This window comes from Oncorhynchus keta, chromosome 27 (genome assembly GCF_023373465.1).
Source record: "Oncorhynchus keta strain PuntledgeMale-10-30-2019 chromosome 27, Oket_V2, whole genome shotgun sequence".
NCBI lineage: Eukaryota > Metazoa > Chordata > Actinopteri > Salmoniformes > Salmonidae > Oncorhynchus > Oncorhynchus keta.
In genome coordinates, this window is record NC_068447.1 from 48,097,827 (window position 1) to 48,120,817 (window position 22,991).

The 22,991-nt window shown below is 42.3% G+C and overlaps 1 protein-coding gene across 1 annotated transcript; it reads right to left on the reverse strand.

The window, feature by feature from the left end:
• Positions 1-6,634: 6,634 nt before the first annotated feature.
• On the reverse strand, positions 6,635-21,642 carry zgpat (zinc finger, CCCH-type with G patch domain). Its single transcript, XM_035739516.2, has 7 exons — positions 21,491-21,642; positions 20,312-20,967; positions 18,918-19,051; positions 14,603-14,767; positions 11,697-11,819; positions 10,689-11,130; positions 6,635-10,325 (listed from the first exon to the last, which is right to left on the reverse strand). Exons 2-7 carry the CDS (start codon positions 20,914-20,916, stop codon positions 10,187-10,189), a joined length of 1,608 nt encoding a protein of 535 aa, XP_035595409.1. The 5' UTR covers positions 20,917-20,967; positions 21,491-21,642; the 3' UTR covers positions 6,635-10,186.
• Positions 21,643-22,991: the final 1,349 nt, after the last annotated feature.

Genomic DNA, 22,991 nt, shown 5'->3' on the forward strand with positions numbered 1-22,991 from the left:
TTTATTTAACCAGGTAGGCCAGTTGAGAACAAGTTCTCATTTACAACTGCGACCTGGCCAAGATAGAGCAAAGCAGTGCAACACAAACAACAACACAGAGTTACACATGGAATAAACAAACTTACAGTCAATAACACAATAGAAAAAAAACATCTATATACAGTGTGTGCAAATGTAGTAGCCTCACCCCCTCTGACTGGTTAAAATAATGGCAACAATGGCGTTCACTATGGACCTGTCCTTCCGGAGTCCGAGCCGGCAACCTGTGCACAGCATCCAGTCAAAGCTATCAACTGCCTTTTCTCTCAGGAGTGTGACATGAGTCCACGTGGAGTGAGTATAGAGAGAGATCCTGTACAAACTTCTCTCATGCTGCTGGTGTACTGGTAGGAAAATGGACAAGACATAATAGACCGCTAAGGACAGTGGCGGCTCGGGTGAAAGATTTTTCTGCTTGGGAAAATCAGATAATGTCCCGGTTTCAAAATCTGGGGGATAATCAATGGTCATCCACTTTGAACATGTGCCATTGGGAGGATGAACTGAAACATTATCTGAAGAAGAAAATGAAGAGATGCCAGAAGAATGAGTGCCGGGAGGGTCAATCGTGCCCGTAATTGATTCAGGCTTGTCCAAAATTGTTTATTTGCAGTACCAGGTTGATTGTGGCAGTCTGCACACCACGGAATCTATAATAATTTCAACAAAATATCCATTGAGATACCGATCTGTCAATAACTTGCCACTCGCGATAAAAGCTCCAGCTGAAATGTCTTTGCCAGAATCCATAAATGAAATTGTGTAATGAAGCATATGTGTAAGTGTATGAAGGGAAGGTCTTAAACGTTCTACTGCAATGGTTTTACAAGTTTTGTATTTGTATATATTAGGGATCCCCATTAGCTGCTCTATTTTACTCTTCCTGGGGTCCAAACACATTTATGCACAGCACATTACAGCACTATATATCTACAATACAAAATGTATAACACACCATACAACAATATTACAATGTACGTGTGTGTAGAGTGTGTCTGCTAGCACTTGTGTGCGAGTGTCTATCCCTGTGTGTGTGTCTCTTCACATTACCTGCTGTTCCATAAGTAGAATTTCTGTGTTTTTAAAAATCTGATTCTACTGCTTGCGTCAGTTACCTGATATGGAATACAGTTCCATGTAGTCATGGCTCTATGTAGTACTGTGTGCCTCCCATAGTCTGTTCTGGACTTGGGGACTGTGAGGAGACCTCTGGTGGCATGTCTTGTGGGGTATGCATGGGTGTCTGAGCTGTGTGCTAGTAGTATAAACAAACAGCTCAGTACATTCAGCTTGTCAACACGTCTTCCAAAAAAGTAGTGATGAAGTCAATCTCTCCTCCACTTTGAGCCATGAGAGATTGACATGCATATCATTAATGTTTGCTCCCTGTGTACTTTTAAGGGCCAGCCGTGCTGCCCTGTTCTGAGCCAGTTGTAATTGTCCCTCTTTGTGGCACGTGAACACGCTACTGAACAGTAGTCCAGGTGTGACAAACCTAGGGCCTGTAGGACCTGCCTTGTTGATGGTGTTGTTAAGAAGGAATAGCAGCGCTTTATTATGGACAGACTTAGCTACTGTTGTATCAATATGTTTTGACCATGAAAGTTTACAATCCAGGGTTACTCCAAGCAGTTTATACTCACCTCAACTTGCTGAATTTCCACATTATTCATTACAATATTTAGTTGAGGTTTAGTGAATGATTTGTCTGAAATACAATGCTTTTAGTTTTTTTAATATTTAGGACTGACTTATTCCTTGCCACCCATTCTGAAACTAACTGAAACTCTTTAAGCGTTGCAGTCATTTCAGTCGCTGTAGTAGCTGACGTGTATAGTGTTGAGTCATCCACATACATAGACACACTGGCATGTCATTAGTGAACATTTAAAAAAGTAAGGGGCCTAAACAGCTGCCCTGGGATATTCCTGATTCTCCCTGGATTGTGTTGGAGAGGCTTCAATTAAAGAACACCGTCTGTGTTCTGTTAGACAGGTAACTCTTTGTTCACAAAAGCGCAGGGGTGTGTAAAGCCACAACACATACATATTTCCAGCTACAGACTATGATTGATAATATCAAACGCCCCCACTGAAGTCTAACAAAACAGCCCCCACAATATTTTTATCATTCATCTCTCAGCCAATCAGTCATTTGTGTAAGTGCTGTGCTTGTTGAATGTCCTTCTATAAGTGTGCTGAAAGTCTGTTGTCAACTTGTTTTCTGTGAAATAGCATTGGATCTGGTGAAACACCCTTTTTTGAAAAGGTTTACAAAGGGTAGGTAACAGGCTGATTTGTTGTCTATTTGAGCCAGGAAAGGGGGGCTTTACTGTTCTTCAGTAGCGGAATGACTTTTGCTTACCTCCAGGCCTGAGGGCACACACTATCTAGTAGGCTTAAAATGAAGATGTGGCAAATAGGAGTGGCAATATCGTCTGCTATTATCCTCAGTAATTTTCCATCTAGATTGTCAGACCCCGTTGGCTTGTGTAGTGGAAATTTCAGGACTGAGAGAGACCTGGACAATTTTTCAAACAATCATCTTTACTTAACATTGATTAATTATTGCAATAGTGAAACCGTCGACCGCACATTCTAAAATGTGTTGCCGAGAGCTTAACAGATCTTATATAGGCACTAAATGCTCAGTAAGTCATTTCTACCATTCCCATATGCCACCTTGGTCCATCTCCTGGTTATCTGCACGGGATGTTGTTTCACTTCCAATCCGGCTTAGTTTCCCAGATTCAAGGAAGATGACACAATGAGACATTGTTCTAAACTCTTCCAGGCTCTCTCTATCTTGGGTCACACACACCACATCTTGTCTATAGAATGCCAGCTTTTAGATTTTTAGCACCTAGTCATTGTCAGCTCAAGCTATCCTTAGCAAAACCCATGTCCCTAACCAGACGCCCAGACTAACTGCAGGAAGCTAGAGTGGACACCATAAAAACTCAGCATGAGCAGGCCAGCCTTACTCTTAGTTAAATATATAACCGTTTACGTGGTCCTTCTGTAGCTCAGTTGGTAGAGCATGGTGCTTGTAACGCCAGGGTAGTGGGTTCGATTCCCGGGACCACCCATACGTAGAATGTATGCACACATGACTGTAAGTCGCTTTGGATAAAAGCGTCTGCTAAATGGCATATATTATTATATTATATTATTACTATTAATATCAAACAAATCAGGTAAGTATGTCATTTTTCCCTGACATTTCCCTCTCAAGAAGCTAATCTTCTTCCACAAAAATGTAAGGGTACAAGCATTACATGATTATTGGTAAACATACATTTAAACAAACAAAGTTTGTGCCTGATATTTCATCCATTATTAACAACTTTTTGAGGGGTTTCTGAGTTTTAGCCCTTTCTTATCCAAACACAGTCAATCTGGAACAGAAAATGAAACAAAAAATAAAATCACACACAAGCTTCCTTACAGCAAATGCACAAGGGTAGGGGTCAGAATGGTTAAAAATGTCCATCCTTACCATTCATTGATTTCTAACAAATCAAATTGTATTTGTCACATACACATGGTTAGCAGATGTTACTGCGAGTGTAGCGAAATGCTTGTGCTTCTAGTTCCGACAATGCAGTAATAACCAACAAGTAATCTAGCTAACAATTCCAAAACTACTACCGTATAACACCAAGAACATCTACCTTCCTTGGGATATTTCTTACAATTTGAGTGGACCATTAGTTCAAAGCCTTAGCCCTAAGATCAGGGATGGGGTCCTCGTCATCAGATATAGATCCAAACTGCTACAGACCTATATCTATCCTACCATGCCTTTCTAAGGTCTTTGAAAGCCAAGTTAACAAACAGATCATCGACCATTTCGAATCCCACCGTACCTTCTCCGCTATGCAATCTGGTCTCCGAGCTGGTCATGGGTGCACCTCAGCCACGCTAAACGATATCATAACCACCTTCGACAAGCGACAACAGTGTGCAGCTGTATTCATCAACCTGGCCAAGGATTTTGACTTTGTCAATCACCACATTCTTATCGGCAGACTCAACAGCCTTGGTTTCTCAAATGGCTGCCTCGCCTGGTTCACTAACTACCAAATACTTATATACAACCATAATTTGCAAATAAATTCATAAAAAATCCTACAATGTGATTTTCTGGATTTTTTCCCCTCATTTTGTCTGTCATAGTTGAAGTGTACCTATGATGAAAATTACAGGCCTCTCTCATCTTTTTAAGTGGGAGAACTTGCACAATTGGTGGCTGACTATTATTATTATTATTATTATTATTTTCCTGACACCACACTCCGAGGGCCCTACCTCCTCCCTGTAGGCCGTCTCGTCATTGTTGGTAATCAAGCCTACCACTGTACTGTTGTCTGCAAACTTGATGATTGAGTTGGAGGCGTGCATGGCCACGCAGTCATGGGTAAACAGGGAGTACAGGAGGGGGCTGAGAACGCATCCTTGTGGGGCCCCAGTGTTGAGGATATGCGGGGTGGAGATGTTGTTTCCTACCCTCACCACCTGGGGGCGGCCCTTCAGAAAGTCCAGTGTCTCGAGCTTAATGACCAGTTTGGAGGGTACTATGGTGTTAAATGCTGAGCTATAATCGATGAACAGCATCCTTACATAGGTTTTGGTGTCCGCGACAGGGCTGGTTTTCTTTTTGTAATCTGTGATTGACTGTAGACCCTGCCACATACGTCTCGTGTCTGAGCCGTTGAAATGCGACTGTACTTTGTCTCTATTCTGACGCTTCGCTCGTTTAATTGCCTTGCGGAGGGAATAGCTACACTGTTTGTATTCGGTCATGTGTCCAGTCGCCTTGCCATAATTAAAAGCAGTGGTTCGCGCTTTCAGTTTTGCGCGAATGCTGCCATCAATCCACGCTTTCTGGTGGGGGAAGGTTTTAATAGTCACCGTGGGTACAACATCACCGATGCACTTGCTAATAAACTCACTCACCGAATCAGCGTATTCATCAGTATTGTTGTTCGACGCTATGCGGAACATATCCCAGTCCACGTGATCGAAGCAATCTTTGGGAAACCGGGTCCAGGTCTTCACCTGCATATAATGAATGGATGGGCTTGACATGCACATATGCACACACACTCAGAGGGAACATTGAACAAGTTATTAGCTTGAAATGTTGAATATAGGTTCCTGAATTGGGCAGGTTAATAATAATAGAACAATGGAACCATAGGCAGCTGTCACCTACTACCCTAACAAAACATGTCAAAACCCATGTACCAAAAATTACTTTTGGTCATCTTAGTACAGCAACTCTTCATATCCAAAGAAAATCCTCCTATAAGAACAGAAAGGGATGTGGTCAGGATAACGTAGAAAACCTGGATCTTTGCTAGGGGAGTGTTCAGTTTCAATATCAATGTAGAGAAATGTCAGAAAACAGCCATTTGTGGTTCATCATTATATTGATGTTTGTCCATCTGAAATTTTATTTGGCCTGATGACATATGCTCACAATCCTGAACAATTATCATGATCAGCAATAGGCATTCAAAGATAATTATGAAGTTCACAAATATATTTTACAACCTGATGAATCACCACGAAATCTTGATTTCTGGTTACCAGTGTTTGGGTGATGAGTGAAATTGATTCTCAATTACATTTCAGGGGCAGGATTTTAATGACCTCTATTTAATGTCTCAGCTGTTAGATATTGATTTTGATGATGGAACAAAAGTCATTTATCAATGAAAAGAGAACTTTGTTTTGTCAAAGTCTATTTTTTATTAACAGAAAATAAAACATGGACAAGAGTTTTACAATTAAACTCTTGGACGGGCCTCCCGAGTGGCGCAGCGGTCTAAGGCACTGCATTGCAGTATTTGAGGCGTCACTACAGACCTGGGGTCGATCCCAGGCTGTGTCGCAGCCGGCCGCGACCGGAAGACCATTGAGGCGTCGCACAATTGGCCCAGCATTGTCCGGGTTAGGAGAGTTTGGCCGGCCGGGATATCCTTGTCCCATCGCGCTCTAGCGACTCCTTGTGGTGGGCCGGGCGCATACATTGCTGACTTCGGTCGCCTGTTGTACGGTGTTTCCTCCGACACATTAGTGCGGCTGGCTTCCAGGATAAGCGAGCAGTGAGTCAAGAAGCAGTGTGGCTTGGCAGGATCATGTTTCGGAGGACGTATGGTTCTTGACCTCTCCCAAGGCCGTAGGTGAGTTGCAGTGATGTGACAAAACTGTAACTACCAATTGAATATCACATAAAAGGGGTACAAAATAAATAAACAGTTCAGAAGATCTGTAATTGTAACACTGCTATTCAAATGGGAATCTATTTAATAAATTCTGCAAACTTTATAGTTGTTAAAATTGGATTTGAAACCACTGTGAATTTGATGAACACATTACGGGTTACCAGTAGCCTTATCAAAGCCTGCATGTCCATAGTACTCTGTCATACAAAAAACAACAGTGCTAGAAGTACCAACGTAGTGCTAGAAGTACCACTGGTGTTGAAACGCACAAGCCATCTGTTCATGTAATACTGTACTGTGAACTGTATGGAGTTCATCGTGCTGCTCAAATGTTCATCCACAAAACAACAAAATGCAAAACTCTGGAGTGGATTTAGATTTTTATTCAACTGTATGCTTGTGTGATGTTTTCATTAATAGCTGATATGTCACATTACTTTGAGACTTGTGTTATCATTACAGAAATTAGTTCTATTCAAATTCTAACATTGGATTTATTAGACTTCTATTTAAAGAAAATAAATCGTTTTAAAGTTGCCAATTTGTTTATTTCAGTCTAAACAGTCCATGTACATCAATTAAACACATTTGATACCTTTAGATTCGTGACTTTTGAATAAACAACTCTTCCATACCAAACTGCAGACAGAATGAATAAGTTAGATTTATTTTCTGCAGACAGAATGAATAAGTTAGATTCATTTTTTCAAAGCCCCCTGCTGTTGGACATCAATGATAGTATCTAATGTTACACCTGAAGGCCTGGACAGATGACCTCAAACCTGACCAAAGTACAACGACTGCATTTCCACTGCCTCAGCACAGGAACTAGCATTGATCTTTGTATAGAAAAACACAGACAGAAAAAATAGCCATTAAGCAAGATATGGAAACGCACATGGTCTTTCAGGGTACTTCTGCTGACTGAAATAATAAAATCATTATTTTTTGCTGTTGATAAACAATATAGGGTAGAATGTGATTTCTTGATGGAATAATGATGGTCTCGATGAAAGCAAAATCCAGACCTCCATGGGTTGATAAATTTGATTTCCATTGATCATTTTTGTGGGATTCTGTTGTCAGCACATTCAACTATGTAAAGAAAAAAAGTATTTAATAAGAATATTTCATTCATTCAGATCTAGGATGTGTTATTTTAGTGTTCCCTTTATTTTTTTGAGTAGTGTAGTAAATGCTCATGTTATCTTAAATTATCAATGTCTTTTTAAAAGTTTGCTATTGTCAATCTTCTCTTTGTTGGTTTGCACTATTTGTGATTTTTTTATTTAACTAGGCAAGTCAGTTAAGAACAACTTCTTATTTTCAATGACGGCCTAGCGGGTTAACTGCCTGCTCAGGGGCAGAACGACAGATTTGTACCTTGTCAGCTGTGGGGTTTGAACTTGCAACCTTTCCGGTTACTAGTCTAATGCTCTAACCACTAGGCTACCCTGCCGCCCCGATATTTAAATGGGTGGAAACACAAAAAGCAATAAGACTAAATAACTTAATTACCACTAAATGTCAGGTTATTTAATTAATCTTTGAGGAAAGAACAGACCTTTACTGTTAATAAATGTTGCGATTTTCCTTCCATCTTGATTTTCAAACGCTTTGATAAGTGATTAAGAATAACAGTTAAATGTGTCTGACGTTATTGAGTTGAATCTGATTCGGCTAATAGATACTGGGTACAAGAGTATATCTGTGAAACCAGCGCAATGTTCGAACTCAAAACACCTGAACAAATGTAGTGAGCTTCGTTGCAGTCAATTATCTGCTGGGCTACTTTTACAGCCCCGTTCCCATTCATCACCTTCAAGCAATTAAATCCAGTCAAATCAGTTGTCACCAGAGCGACGGTGCTTTCAGAAAGAATTCAGACCCCCCTACCACAATTTGGTAGGTTACAGCATTATTCTAAAATGGATTCAATCGTTTCTTTTCACCATCAATTCACACACAATACTCCACAATGACAAAGCAAAAATAATAATTGACATTTTTGCTCATTTATATATATATATATTTTTAAACAGAAATATCACATTCATATTTACATAACTATACAAGCTTGGCACACCTGTATTCGGGGAGTTTCTCCCATTCTTCTCTGCAAATCCTCTCAATCTCTGTCAGGTTGGATGGGGAGCGTTGCTGCACAGCTATTTTCAGGTCTCTCCAGAGATGTTCGATTGGGTTCAAGTCTGGGCTCTGGCTTGGCCACTCAAGGACATTGAGACTTGCCCCGAAGCCACTCCTGCGTTGTCCTGTTGTAAGGTGAACCTTCCCCCCCAGTCCGAGGTCCTGAGAGCTCTGGAGCAGGTTTTCAACAAGGATCTCTCTGTACTTTGCTCTGTTAATCTTTCCCTCGATCCTGACTAGTCTCCCAGTCCCTGCCCGCTGAAAAAAAAACCCACAGCATGCTGCCACCACCATGATTCATCATGGGGATGGTGCCAGGTTTCCTCCAGAAGTGACACATGGCATTCAGGACAAAGTGTTCAATCTTGATTTCAGACCTGAGAATCTTGTTTCTCATGGTCTGAGAGTCTTTAGGTGCCTTTTGGCAACTCCAAGCGGGCTGTCATGTGCCTTTTACTGAGGATTGGCATCCGTCTGGCCACTTTACCGTAAAGGCCTGATTGGTGAAGTGTTGCAGAGATGGTTGTCCTTCTGGAAGGTTCTCCCATCTCCACAGAAGAACTCTAAAGCTCTGTCAGAGTGACCATCGAGTTCCTGGTCACCTCCCTGACCAAGGCCCTTCTCGATTGCTCAGTTTGGCCAGGCGGCCAGCTCTAGGAAGAGCTCTTCCATTTAAGAATGATGGAGGCTACTGTGTTCTTGGGGACCTTCAATGCGTCAGAAATGTTCTGGTACCCTTCCCCAGATTTGAGCCTCGACACAATCCTGTCTCAGAGCTGTCATTATGGGGTATGGTATGTAGATTGCTGAGGATTTTAACACTTCGAAAGGTCTCTGAACTCAAGGTTTCAATCCCCAAGTCAGTCAAAAATCTGAGGTGGGCGAGAGATCAATGCTGGCACTGGCATCTGTTCAAAATAATTCAAATTTCTTCTGACAAAACCTGTCAAAGGTGCCATAAGAATAACAGTATGAACACACAAGCATTTCATGGGATACATTTTTTTTTATATCACGCTTAGGTTATGCATGAGGTTTATATTTACAAAGAATGGAAAATGTACAGTGAGTTCTGAAAACATTGGCAAAATAATAAAAACAATTATTTAAAGAAAGCTGTCCACTCCAAACTATATAACATAAGAAAATGGTTAGTTACATTGGTGGGACTTTTTATTTTATTTAACCTTAATTTAACTCGTCAAGTCAGTAAAGAACAAATTCTTATTTACAATGACGGCCTAGGAACAGTGGGTTAACTGTTTTGTTCAGAGGCAGAACGACAGATGTTTACCTTGTCAGCTCGGGGATTCAACCTAGCAACCTTTCGGTTACTGGCCCAACACTCTAACCACTAGGCTACCAGCCGCCCCAACTTGAAAAACAACATAAGAGAATTATGGACCTGAAACCAAAATCTGTCATATCCACTTATATGTAGCCGTCACATCCATCATAAACAGTTTATCCAAGTGTGTCATGGCTCATCCTTTAACAACAAGAGGGTCATCAGCAACTGACCAACACTTAAAATCTCCACCACTGCAACCCATGTCGACATTTCATAAACAGAAAAGGACCAATATTAACAGAAATAACTCATGCATGGAGCCAGTTGATGACTCCAAAAAAAGGCAAAAGTCCAACAACCAGAGGCCTTAAGACAATCCAAAGTCTTGAGTCAAATGGATGAAAATAAGCTTAAGGAGGCACCTCTCTCAGTTGACAAATTGTTTGTGGGTTCTAAATCACTGGAGGACCGTGTGGTCAAAACTCTGTCATTTTCTTGTGAGTGTCAGCCTTCCTGTTCTCCCTCTGGGCTGAGAGCTCCTGGGCCTTCTGCTGGACCAGCAGGCTGCGGGCTGCAGACAGCTTCTCTTCCAGGTGAGTCACCATGGAAGAATCCCTGTGGGGACACAGAGGGAACAGTGGTTTAATAAGATCTACATAGACATGGGGGGGAGTTGCTTTACAGACTTACACTGTAGAAGTTCATCTACAGAAGCAAAGTTGCTACAGAGGAAGAAAACTAAAGAGATCTAAGAGAGGGAGAGGCTGATTTGGGAGAATAGGGACCTACTATATTTGTGTTTTGCGGCAAATCCTAAACCCATCTCTAGTCAGCAAAGATCAAACTATCATTGACATGAGTTTAGACAACATTGTTTTAACAACTAGGGTACATTGCCATTCACATCTGATGGCTGTTGGGCATCCATCTTATGACATGAGAGGCGAAGTGAGTTCCCAGGGTCCCTCCTTTCCTTACCTCCCAGTCCGTCGGCTCAGGGACTCTGTGAGTCTCTGGATCTCCCTCTCCGTCTGGGTCACCCTCTCTGCCGCCTGGAACAGCTTCACGTTTAGGTTTCTCTTGGTGCTCTTCCCCCCCTTGTAAGCTTCCACTCCGGCCCCTTGAGACGATGGAGTATGTGAGGGAGGGGGGCCACAAGTGCCTCCTGCCTCAGGGTTGGCGTCCCCGTTGCCCAGCTTGCGGTTCAGGAAGTCAAAGACGTTGTGGCACCCACCAGTGTTATGTGCACGAGCCTTTCTCGTTCTCTTATTGCGGCTCACCTTCTGCCCATCTTTGCCTTTGGCCACTTTGCTCTGCGTCTTCCTCGCAGTGAGCTCAGCACACTGGTCCAGAGATTTACCTTTGGGCAGGACCACCGCCAGCACTGGCTCCACCCGACCCTCTGACGTTTTACCCAGACCTGTTGGGCACAGACGCATCTACTATGGGCTTGCTGGGAGTGGCAAATTGTGGCTTGTATCTCAAATAGCAATTCAACTGAAAGCCTAAAACAATGGCCATTTGTGTGATGCTTTAAAGTGGATTTTAAGGGTGTCAACTTGAAATGACCACAGTAAAATTGCTTTAAACTTAGAGTACGATTTGTATGGGACATTGCTTTTACTAATCCACACATTTCACAAATCTAGGGGGAGACGTAAGAGGGAGAGGCCCAAAAAACATTGCAGAGAACAATCAAGACTGAGCTCCATCAACACCAGCAGAGCTGGGGCATGGTGAAGACGATGACCTGAGACTGACTGACAGAAGTGGAAACTGTTGCTGCACCTAACAGAGTGTTTCACTTATCCTTGATTGTGAACTAACCTTTTAAATTGACAATTTCATTCACCAGAAAATGTGCCACAAGGCAATATGAATTTGATTTTAGAGTAGCCCAACATTTTTCATTACATTGTGTTTTACAGTAAAGTATTACTTATCTGCATTGTATCCATGTTTGTTGACTGATAATCACTTGTTTACCTTTCCCATATTCGTATCCCATTTTGAGCATGAGCTTGGAGCCTATGCCTCTTGTGTGTGCCTCCCAGCCACCAAAGGTAGAAGAACTTCCCGACGGCGCCCAATCCTCCTCTTGGGTTAAAACTGATGGGTCAATGAGAAGACAAACTCAATACTTTTAGCTACATGCAGGGCATCTGTACAAAGAAACATTCAGCCAAGTTACTGTGTAAGTAGGTGTCATGTATTCCACTAATGTTTGTGGTTAGAGCGAAAGGAAAAACAGATTCAAATGGGAAGCAAATTACAAATCAATAACATCCTCTATTTCTACATTAGGGTCGATTCCATGCCAGCATGCCCCAAAATATTTTTGTCACCTCAGATTGTTTATCGAAACGTCATTGGGGTGAAGGAGATTTAACATGGTTTTGACATTTGTGTCAAACAATTTTTTTGGAAAATCATGATGAAAGTGGCTATTTTAGGCCAATTTCTTTGATCCGTGAACCATACATGATACAAACACCACCTTGGAGTACAATGAGGGGGGGCATGTATAGCTCTCAAAAGGGCCTAAAATTGACACTTTCATCATGCCCGCCCCCCAAAATGTTTTTTTGACACAAATGTAAAAATCATTTTAAACCTCCAACAAAGTTGTTTTGTGAGATTTGTCAAAACAATCTGTTATAACCAAAATAATTTCTGACCATGCTGGGGTAGAGTCATCCATAACAATGTCTTTAAGGTAGCTGCATATCATTACATGGAAATCCTCAAGACAAAGCTGGGTCTACACCATAGAAACAGAATCCGGAGTCTATTCATACTGAACATACAGATGAAGTCAGAAGTTTACATACACCTTTGCCAAATACATTTAAACTCAGTTTTTCACAATTCCTGACTTTTAATCCTTGTAAAAATTCTTAGGTTTGAGAGCAAGGAGGCCTACAAACCTGACTCCGTTACACCAGCTCTGGCAGGAGAAAAATGGGCCAAAATTCACCCAACTTATTGTGGGAAGCTTGTAGAAGGCTACCTGGAACGTTTGACCCAAGTTAAACAATTTAAAGGCAATGCTACCAAATACTAATTGAGTGTATGTAAAACTTCTGACCCACTGGGAATGTGATGAAAGAAATAAAAAAATAAAAAATCTACTATTCTGACATTTCACATTCTTAAAATAAAGTGGTGATCCTAACTGACATAAGACAGGGAATTTTTATTAGGATTAAATGTCAGGAATTGTGAAACAATTTGTTTAAATGTATTTGGCATAGGTGTATGTAAACTTCCGACTTCAACTGTACGTACGGTCACCGCACTTATTGGATGAAACAGGTGACTGATGTGGTATACTCCTCAATGCCATTGGATGAATCCTGGAACATATTCCAGTCTGTGCTAGCAAACCAGTACTGTAACTGAGCATCAGACCACTCGCATTGAGCGAGTCACTGGTACTTCCTGCTGTAGTTTTTGCTTTTAAGCAGGAGGATAGAGTTTGCCAAATGGGGGGGGGCTTTGTACCCGTCTCTGTGAGTAGAGTAAAGGGGGTATAGTTTTTTTTTATTTTTTATAACCCCTGTGTGTGCAAGTGACATGCTGGAAGAGATGAGGTAAAACGGATGAAGTTTCCAGGCATTAAAGTCCCCGGCCACTAGGAGCGCCGCTTCTGGGTGAGCATTCTCGTTTGCTTATGGCCTTATAGGGCTCATTGAGTGAGGTCTTAGTGCCTGCATGAGTTTGTGGTGGCAAATAGACATACAAAACCCAGCCAACTGTATATTATCCATTTCCTCGTTCAGCCACGAGTTGTTGAAACATAAGAGATTTGTTTCTAATGTTCCGTCAGTAGGACAGTTTCAAACGGAGCTCATCCAGTTTACGGCAGCCACACCCTCCGGCTCCATTTGTAACGACAGCAGACCTCCACATCCGGCTTCTTTACCCGAGGGATCATCTGAGACCATTCACCCGGACAGCTGATGAAACTGTGGGCACAGACTGCCAGAAACCTTCTTAGGGAAGCTCAACTGAGTGCTCGTCGTCCTCACCAGGGTCTTGACTTGACTGCAGTTCACCGTTGTAACCGACTTCAGTGGACAAATGCTCACCTTTGATGGCCATTGGTACGCTGGAGAAGTATGTTCTTCACGGATAAATCCCATTTTCAACTGTACCGGCAAGATGGCAGACTGCATGTATGGCATCGTGTGGGGGAGCGGTATGCTGATGTCAATGTTGTGAACAGAGTGCCCCATGGTGGCGGTTGGGTTATGGTATGGGCAGACATAAGCTACGGACAATGAACGCAATTGCATTTTATCGATAGCAATTTGAATGCTCAAAGATACCATGACGAGATCCTGAGGCCCATTGTCTTGCCATTCATCCGCCACCATCACCTCATGTTTCAGAATAATGCAAATCTGTACACAATTCCTGGAGGCTGAAAATGTCCCAGTTCATTCATGGCCTGCATAATCACCAGACATATCACCCATTGAGCATGTTTGGGATGCTCTGGATTGACGTGTATGACAGTGCGTTCCAGTTCCATATCTAGCAACTTCACAAAGACATTGAAGAGGAGTGGGACAACATTCCAATCAACAGCCTGATCAACTCTATGTGAAGGAGATGTGTCACGCTGCATGAGGCAAATGGTGGTAACAGCAGATACTGACTGGTTTGCTGATCTACTCCCCTACATTTTTTAAAAGGCATCTGTGACCAACAAATGCATATATGTATTCCCAGTCATGTGAAATCCATAGATTAGGGCCTAATTAATGTATTTAAACTGACTGATTTCCTTGTAAGAACTTTTACTCAGTAAAAACTGACATTTTTGAAAGTTGCGTTTATATTTGTTCAGTGAATATGGTCTACAAATGGTTGAAAAAGGTACCTACCTATGGGGAACGCTGCTTCGCCCTCTCCGTTGTCATCATCCTCCGAGTCAGAGCAGGAGGGCAGGTCATCTTCTCTCAACGGTGGGATGACCCCGTCAGCCTCCACCATGACGTTCTTCAGCAAGGCCGAGTCGAACTTCACCGTGTAGAAATCATTGTCGATGTCTACTCAGACAGACAAGAGCATTTCAATCACCTTGGTTAGTGGAACACAGTAATCTGAGCTGATCAGATGTTAATATTGTCTACTACAAAACATTGCCATGACACCCAACATGATGTAACTAATTTGGGACTCAATAGGCTACATCTCTAGTAGTGGGTAAATTGGATGAAATTGAATGGGTTTGAGAAAGGCAATGCTTGTTATGCTGTATGTCAGCCATACTCAACAGGCGGGCCACAGTCCGGATCTGGACCCAGAACAGGGTCAATATAGATCGCTGGGCATGACTTACAAAATAAGAAACAGTGCCTTCAGAAAGTACTCATACTCCTTGACTTATTCCAAGTTGTTGTATTACAACCTGAATTCAAAAAGGATCACCCATCTACACACACACACACAAAATGACAGTGTTTTTTTTGTGTGAAATGTTAGCAAATTCATTCAAAATGAAATAAAATGTATTTACACCCGAGTCAAAACTTTTTAGAGGCACCTTTGTCTGCCATTACAGCTTTTGGCTTGTCAGTATCAGCTTTGCACAACTGGATTTGGGGATTTCCAATTCTTCTTTGCATATTTTCTTAAGCTCTTAAATTGGATGGGGAGCGGAGGTGAACAGCATTCAAGTCTTTCCACACATTTTCAATGGGATTCAAGTCTGGGCTTTGGCTGGGCCACTCAAGAACTTCTGGTTCTGAAGCCATTCCAGCGTTGCTTTAGCTGTATGCTTGGGGTCATTGTCCTGTTGGAATGTACATTTTCATCCCAGTCTAAGGTCGTTTGCACTCTGGATTAGGTTCTCGTCAAGGATTTGCTTATACTTGGCTCCATTCATTGTTCCCTATCCTCACCAGTCTCACAGTCCCTGCCACTGAAAAGCATCCTTATAGCATGATGTTACTGCACCCATGCTTCACGGTAGGGATGGTGTTAGATGGGTGATGAGCTGTGCTTGGTTTTCTCCAGTCATAGTGCTTTGCATTCAGGCCAAAGAATTACATGTTTGTTTAATCTATCCACAGAAACTTTTGCCTTGTGCTCTGTCTTTCACGTGCCTTTTGGCAAACTCCAGTTATGCGTATTTTTCTCAGGACTTGCTTCCGTATGGCCACTTATCAAATCAAATGTATTTAGAAAGCCCTTATTACCTCATCAGGTCTCAAAGTGCTGTACAGAACCCAGCCTAAAACCCAAAAGAGCAAGCAACACAGCTGTAGAAGCACAGTGGCTAGGAAAAACTTCCCAGAAAAGGCCGGAACCTAGGAAGAAACCAGGCTCCGAGGGGTGGCCAGTCCTCTTTTGGCTGTGCAGGGGGAAGATAAGAGTACAGGACATTAAGGCCAGATTGTTCTTCAAGATGTTCAAACGTTTATTATTTTGACCCTGCTTGTCATTTATAATCAGAGGTTGCAACAGAGGTCAGCACCTCAGGAGTAAATGTCAGTTAGCTTTTCATAGCCGAGCATTCAGAGGTCGAGAAAGCAGGTGAGAGCGTGAGCGAGTGAGATGAAAACAGCACTCTTCCATAAAGCCCAGATTGGTGAAATGCTGTAGAGACCATTGTCCTTTAGGCAGGTTCTCTCATCTCAGCCAAGGAACTCCGTAGTTCTGTCAGAGTGGTCATTGGGTTCATGGTCACCTCCATGACCAAGGTCCTTCTTGCCCGGTTGTTCAGTTTGGCCAGTTCCATATTCTTTTTTCACATTTCCTAATGACGGAGACAAGTGTGCTCTTGGACATTTTCATTACTCTAGAAATAGTTTTATACCCTCCCCAGATATGTCTCAACACAATTTTCTCTCAGAGATCTACAAACAGTTCCTTGTAGTTTCTGCTCTGACATGCACTGTCAGCTGTGGGACCTTATACAGAAAAGGTATGTTTCTTTCAAAATCATGTCCAAACAATTTAATTGGCCACAGGTGGTCTCCAATCAAGTTGCAGCAACACATCAAGGATGATCAAAGGAAATTGTATGCACCTGAGCTCAATTTGGAGAGCTGTGAGTAATTGTAAATTACATCTGCATTTTATTTTCAATACATTCGGAGAGAAAAAAATACAAAAACATGTTCACTTTGTCATTATGTGGTATTGTGTGAGGTAAAAATATATATTTAATCCATATTGAATTCAGGCTGTAACAACAAAATGTGGAACAAGTCAAGGGATATGAATACTTTCTGAAGGCACTGAACAAAAACAATAAACTCAACCTGTTAGAGCTGAAATAAAAGACACCAGAAATGTACCATACACTTTTTATTCCTCTCAAAATGTGCCGAAATTTGTTTACGTCCCTGTTAGTGAGCATTTCTCCTTTGCTAAGATAATCCATTTACCTGACAAGTGTGGCATATCAATACGCTAATTAAAACAGCATGATCATTACACAGGTGCACCTTGTGCTGGGGACAATAAAAAGGTCACAAAAATGTGCAGTTGTGTCACACAACACAATGCCACAGATGTATCAAGTTGAGGGAGCGTGCAATTGGCATGCTGACTGCATGAATGTCCACCAGAGCCGTTGCCTGAGAAGTTCTCTACCAACATAATTATAGAGAACTTTGCAGTATGTCCAACTGGCCTCACAAGCGCAGACCACGTGTAACCACGCCAGCCCAGGACCTCAACACCAGACTTCTTCACATGCAGGATCGTCTGAGACCAGCCACCCGGACAGCTGATGAAACTGGGTTTGCACAACCAAAGAATTTCTATACAATCTCAGAGAAGCTTGTTGTATTCACCAGGGTCTTGACCTGACTGCAGTTCAACGTCGTAACCAACTTCAGTGGACAAATGCTCACCTTCGATGGCCACTGGCACATTGGAAAAGTGTGCTCTTCATGGATGAATCCCAGTTTCAACTGTACCGGGCAGATGACAGACAGCGTGTATGGCTTCGTGTGGGCGAGTGGTTTGCTGATGTCAACGTTGTGAACAGAGTGCCCCATGGTGGCGGTGGGGTTATGATAAGGGCAGGCAAAAGATGCGGACAATGAACCTAATTGCATTTTATCGATAGCAATTTCAATGCACAGAGATATAGTGATGAGATCCTGAGGCCTGCCCATTGTTGTGCCATTCATCCACCACCATCACATGATAATGCATGGCCCCAGGTCGTAAGGATCTGTACACAATTCCTGAAAGATGAAAATGTCCCAGTTCTTCCATGGTCACCTATTGAGCATGTTTGGGATGCTCTAGATCGCCATGTCCGTCAGTGAGTTCCAGTTCCCGCAACTTCGTAGAGCCATGGAAGAGTGGGACAACATTTCAGAAGCCACAATCAACAGCCTGATCAACTCTATGACAAGGAGATGTGTCACGCTGCACGAGGCAAATGGTGGTCACACTGTTTTCTGATCCCCGACGCTACTTTTTTTTAAGGTATCTTTGACCAACAGATGCATATCTGTATTCCCAGTCATGTGAAATCCATAGATTAGGGCCTAATTAATTAATTTAAATTGACTGATTTCCTTGTATGAACTAACGCAGTAAAATCGCTGAAATTGTTGCATATTGTGTTTATTCAGTGTAAATGTTGCAGTTATCATGGCCAGGAGCCCTGACCCCCATTGATTTTGTTTAGTCACTCAGGTATCATACCTTGTCGTGCTGCTGCTCCAGTTTCTGCTGTTCTGCCTGCGGCTACGGAACCCTGACCTGTTCATCAAATGCTACCTTGTCCCAGACCTGTGGTTGTCCACTCCCCCTCTCTCTCTGCTATAAGAAGTTTTTCCTAGCCATCGTGTGACTACGTCTGCATTGCTTGCTCTTTGGGGTTTTAGGCTGGGTTCTGTATAAGGTACTTTGTGACATCTGTGGATGTAAAAAGGGCTTTATAATACATTTGATTGATTGATTGATTGATTGATATCAACACACATAAGACATGGCAAAATGTGTAGAATTGCGGGAAATTACCTTTAAAAAATTGCAAGACTCTCTTTCGGCCAACAAGAGGGGTGAAAACAGTTTGGGGTTGCATAGGTTGCAAGGTGAGTGTTTGTTCCTACGCCGATAAATGACAATATCCATCCAGACATTTGTCACATAGAAAGCGTGTGACCGGACCTCCTCAAATAGTAGTTGAGTACCCCTGCTGTAGGTGATGGACAGTCAGTGACACACCTGTTATTTTGCCCGAGTACCAGATGCCGTCGTCTTGCCTGGCCAAGCAGGAGGAACCCTCTTGAAGGTTAGTGAGGTTCGACTCCAGGAACTCTCTGAGCTCTGACACATACACCACCTCGCCATGGGAGAACCTACAGCACCAGAACAGGGGTCAGACGAGGGTCCTTACTGAGACGGCGTATCATAGCCAGGCAAAATAACATTGGGGAGAGTAGTCGAAAAGGGTTTCAATTGAACTGAAAAAAAACACTTCAAACATTTTATGGCAATTAAAATTAAGTGTAAAACCAGGTGTAACGTTATAATTTGAATGACAAAACAATAATGTTATTACTTCATCAGTTAGAAAGGAAATGTGTGTTCTGCTTTCCTTCCAACCCTGTAAAAAGATATCCGTGTGAGATCATAGATAGGTTTTCCGTTAAAACGATAAGAAAAATGTATACAATTTTATGTGAAATAACAATGCAGCTGCGCTGAGCCAGCAACAGTTTAGGTCTCACGGTGCGTCCCTTTCAGATGGTTAAGCATTGCACCTGTATTGCCGTACCTCAATTCTACCTCTCAAAGTTAGCATTTCCTTCTCATTTAACTTCTTAAAATATTGCCATTCAGGACTTCGCTGCTGTCGCTTGCCTTTCTGCCATTTTTCCAATTGTTAATGATGACGACATAGTGGTGGAGAGTGGACTCCAAAATCATTTCTGAGTGTCAAGATTCCTTAGATTGAGTATTTTTGGAAGGGAGGAAACTGATTAGTTGCTGTACTTCCGAGAACATTCATATCTTTCATAGCGAGGGACAGTAAGGGAGGGCACAGTGTAGGCAGATCTACCAGAACAGTGCACTACGCCCATCCATCTCAATTTCTGGGCTTGCAATCTCTTGCAACATCAGTAAAACAGGGACTACCATCAGTGAATAGGGTAGGATATTCTACACGCAATAGAGCAAAAACTGAACACTCTCACGTCATCAGTGAAGAGAAAGAGCAGGGGTGTAATCATTAGTCCAAACAGTTGCAAAACGTAACGTTCCGGTTTGCAACTAAAACTAGAGTTTTAAGAAACATTTTGAAAAAGAATTGGCGTAATGAACAAGGCCCAGGCGAGCCAGCGCAAACGAAAGTGAGGGGCAGGCTGAAAAAAATGTGATGCACATGTCTTGCACATCTCGCAAATTCACCGAAGTAGCCTAAAGTTTGCCTGTCCCCTCCGGTTTTATTTCAATTACATAACATTTCCCAGGCCTATCATCTAGTCCGGCTATCACATGGAAAATAACATGTTTTGTGATAACTGCAATGCGATTTGAATTTGGTTCCTGATCTTTCTTAACGTTAAGGATCACAATTTAATTTAAAATGTTCACCCCTTAATAAAACCCTATACCTGCAGTTGTCTGCGAAGCGACACTTGTCCTCCAGGAAGAATGGGCAGGGCTTCATGGACTTCTGTGTGGGATGGACATACAGCACCCTCACCTGGGCCTCATTCCTGTCACAACTCTCTGTCCCCACGATCATTGCATTGTGGTACTCCAAAGTCCCCCAAGAGGTGCGGTAGGGTGCTCGCACTTTGGTGCCACTTAGCGCATCTACCTCTCCCTCCACCTCGCCATCATCCTCCACATCGCCATCATCCTCCTCCTCCTCCTCTCTCTCATCTTCCCTCTCTCTCATGTCTGAGCTACTTCCGGAAACCTCCCCCACTTCCGAGTAGAAGGCAGCAAACTCATTGTCCAAGCCACCGTTAGTTGGTGTGCCTGTGGCTAGCGACTGGAGCCCGTCGTCCTCTTCGAGAGTGGCGAGGAGCCGACTCTTCTTGACCGACACTAGGCTAGCTTCTGTGAGTTCTATCAGCTGAGAGAGGTCTTCTTTCAGTTTTAGCAGGTCAGCCTGCTGCGATGGGTCCAGGCCGACCAACAGGGCACTTTCCACCTGCTGCAGCTGGGCGCTGTAGGCCGTGATGGCTGTCTCCAGGGTTCCTTCGTCCATACTGGCCTGGGTGGGCAGCAACCACTGGTCAACATCTAGTTATTAAGGAGACTGTGGCACAAGAAAAGCTCATGAATAGATGTGTGTCTGTGTCATGTGTCCATCATTAACATGTTGCATAACTAGGTCTGGATGTGCATCCATCAGCTAACTTACTTGCTAGGCTATGGCTAGAATAGTTAGCTATTATGCTTCGCTATAAAAACACCATGACATGAGCTCATCGGTGATTCTGACAACAACGATTAGCTGAAGAACACTGAACTCCGCTCTCTTATATCGAAAGCAGATATAGCTAGGAGAAGAGTTGAGCGTTCCTCAGTTAGCGAATATGTCTACCTAGCTAACTAAATTAGCTAAATGAATCATGGGGCATAGCTAGCCAAGGTTACCGAGCCATATAACATTCAAAGTAAATGGCAAATCGTAAATTAGGAAGCTATCACAAATAATGCTGCTAGTTAGCAACACAATTAGCTAATGCAATGATAATCTAGCTAACAATGTATGCTATCTAGATGTTAAGTACCAGTAGCCAGCAGGCTAGCACTTCAATTAGAAACGTTATACTTACTTCGTGACATGCAATCCCTTTTCTACAAAAACGCCTATTGGGGGGAGAACTTTAAAGTCATGTTGCAAGAGAACACATAACAACAATAGGGGAAATTACAAGCAGGCCGCCGAAGATGTCCGTGCGAATGAAACGTAACCCGGAAGTAATTCATTTCCCACTGCGTCTTCACGAAATACAAGTATTTTGAAAGTATTATTATAGAATCATTAAACAGTGAAGAATTGGCAGAAAATATCAATTTATATAGGTTGACAATACGTTTTCTTCCATTTAGTAGATTTTATTTCAAGGTACATATATTAAACAATCTTGACCGTTTCAAAAAGTGTTTCAACATAATGGATAAGTGTAACTAATGTGTGTGTGATCAATCATGAGGACCCTATTTCCTGTAGCGCAATAAATCAATAAATGGACAAAATAAAGTAGTGTATCTCAGACTGTGTGATACTTTGGGTGCATTAGTAAATTCACTACTTTCCCCAATGCTACACATTCCTTTGTCTCATGCCTTTCTGCACACTTCTCACACCTAGGAACCTCCTTCCTACACTCTGCTGCTACATGCCCATAAGGTTGACACCTGTAACAACTTAATGTATTCGGCACAAAAGCTCGTCAAGGATAACTTCAAAATCCTAACATCACTTTGTTGGTCAAAGACTCAACATCTAAAGTCAAAAGAACAGATAATAACTCTTCTATTTCACCACTCATGCCACCCTGTCTGCGTCGCATCAAACGACGAGAATCACAAACACTGTGAATCTTTTTCTTCTGTTGGAGCACCTTCTCCCTCTGACCAGCAGAAACATAAACAATTATCACAAGACCACTTCTGGTTACCCTCACTGATTCCACAGCACCCAACTCTGTTTTCACCCACCCTGAAAACCCAAATAGATCAGCCAAAAGGCAAGGGTCCACTTTTTCCAAAAACTTCACTCATACTGTCACAGACTCATCTTTATCCTGACCCTCGATGCAGGCCTCGGGCTCCGAGAACTTCACCACACCTACCACCTCCAATACTTCACCCTCATTCACTACCATTTCTCCTCGTCTTCAGCTCACTCTGCTTACACTTTCTACCATTCTTCTTTTACAAACTCTCCCTTTTTTCTGCCATTTTTAACCGACTCAAGCTCACCCTCTACCTCCCTCTCACTCTTAAGACCTCCTCTGTCTCTTTTTTTCACTCCATTCCTCCTCCTTATTCCAATTATGTATCTCCTTATGCTAATACTGCACTTCTCCTGACATATTCCCTTCTCAAGGGATGCCATTTAACCGGTTGTCACAATCTCAGTAGAATCAAATCAAATCAAATTGTATTTGTCACATGCGCCGAATACAAAATACCTTAGAGTGAAATGCTTACTAACAAGCCCTTAACCAACAATGCAGTTTTAAGAAAGTGTTAAGTAAAAAATAGATAAGTACAAAATAAAACATTTAAAATTAAAGTAACAAATACTTAAAGAGCAGCAATAAAATA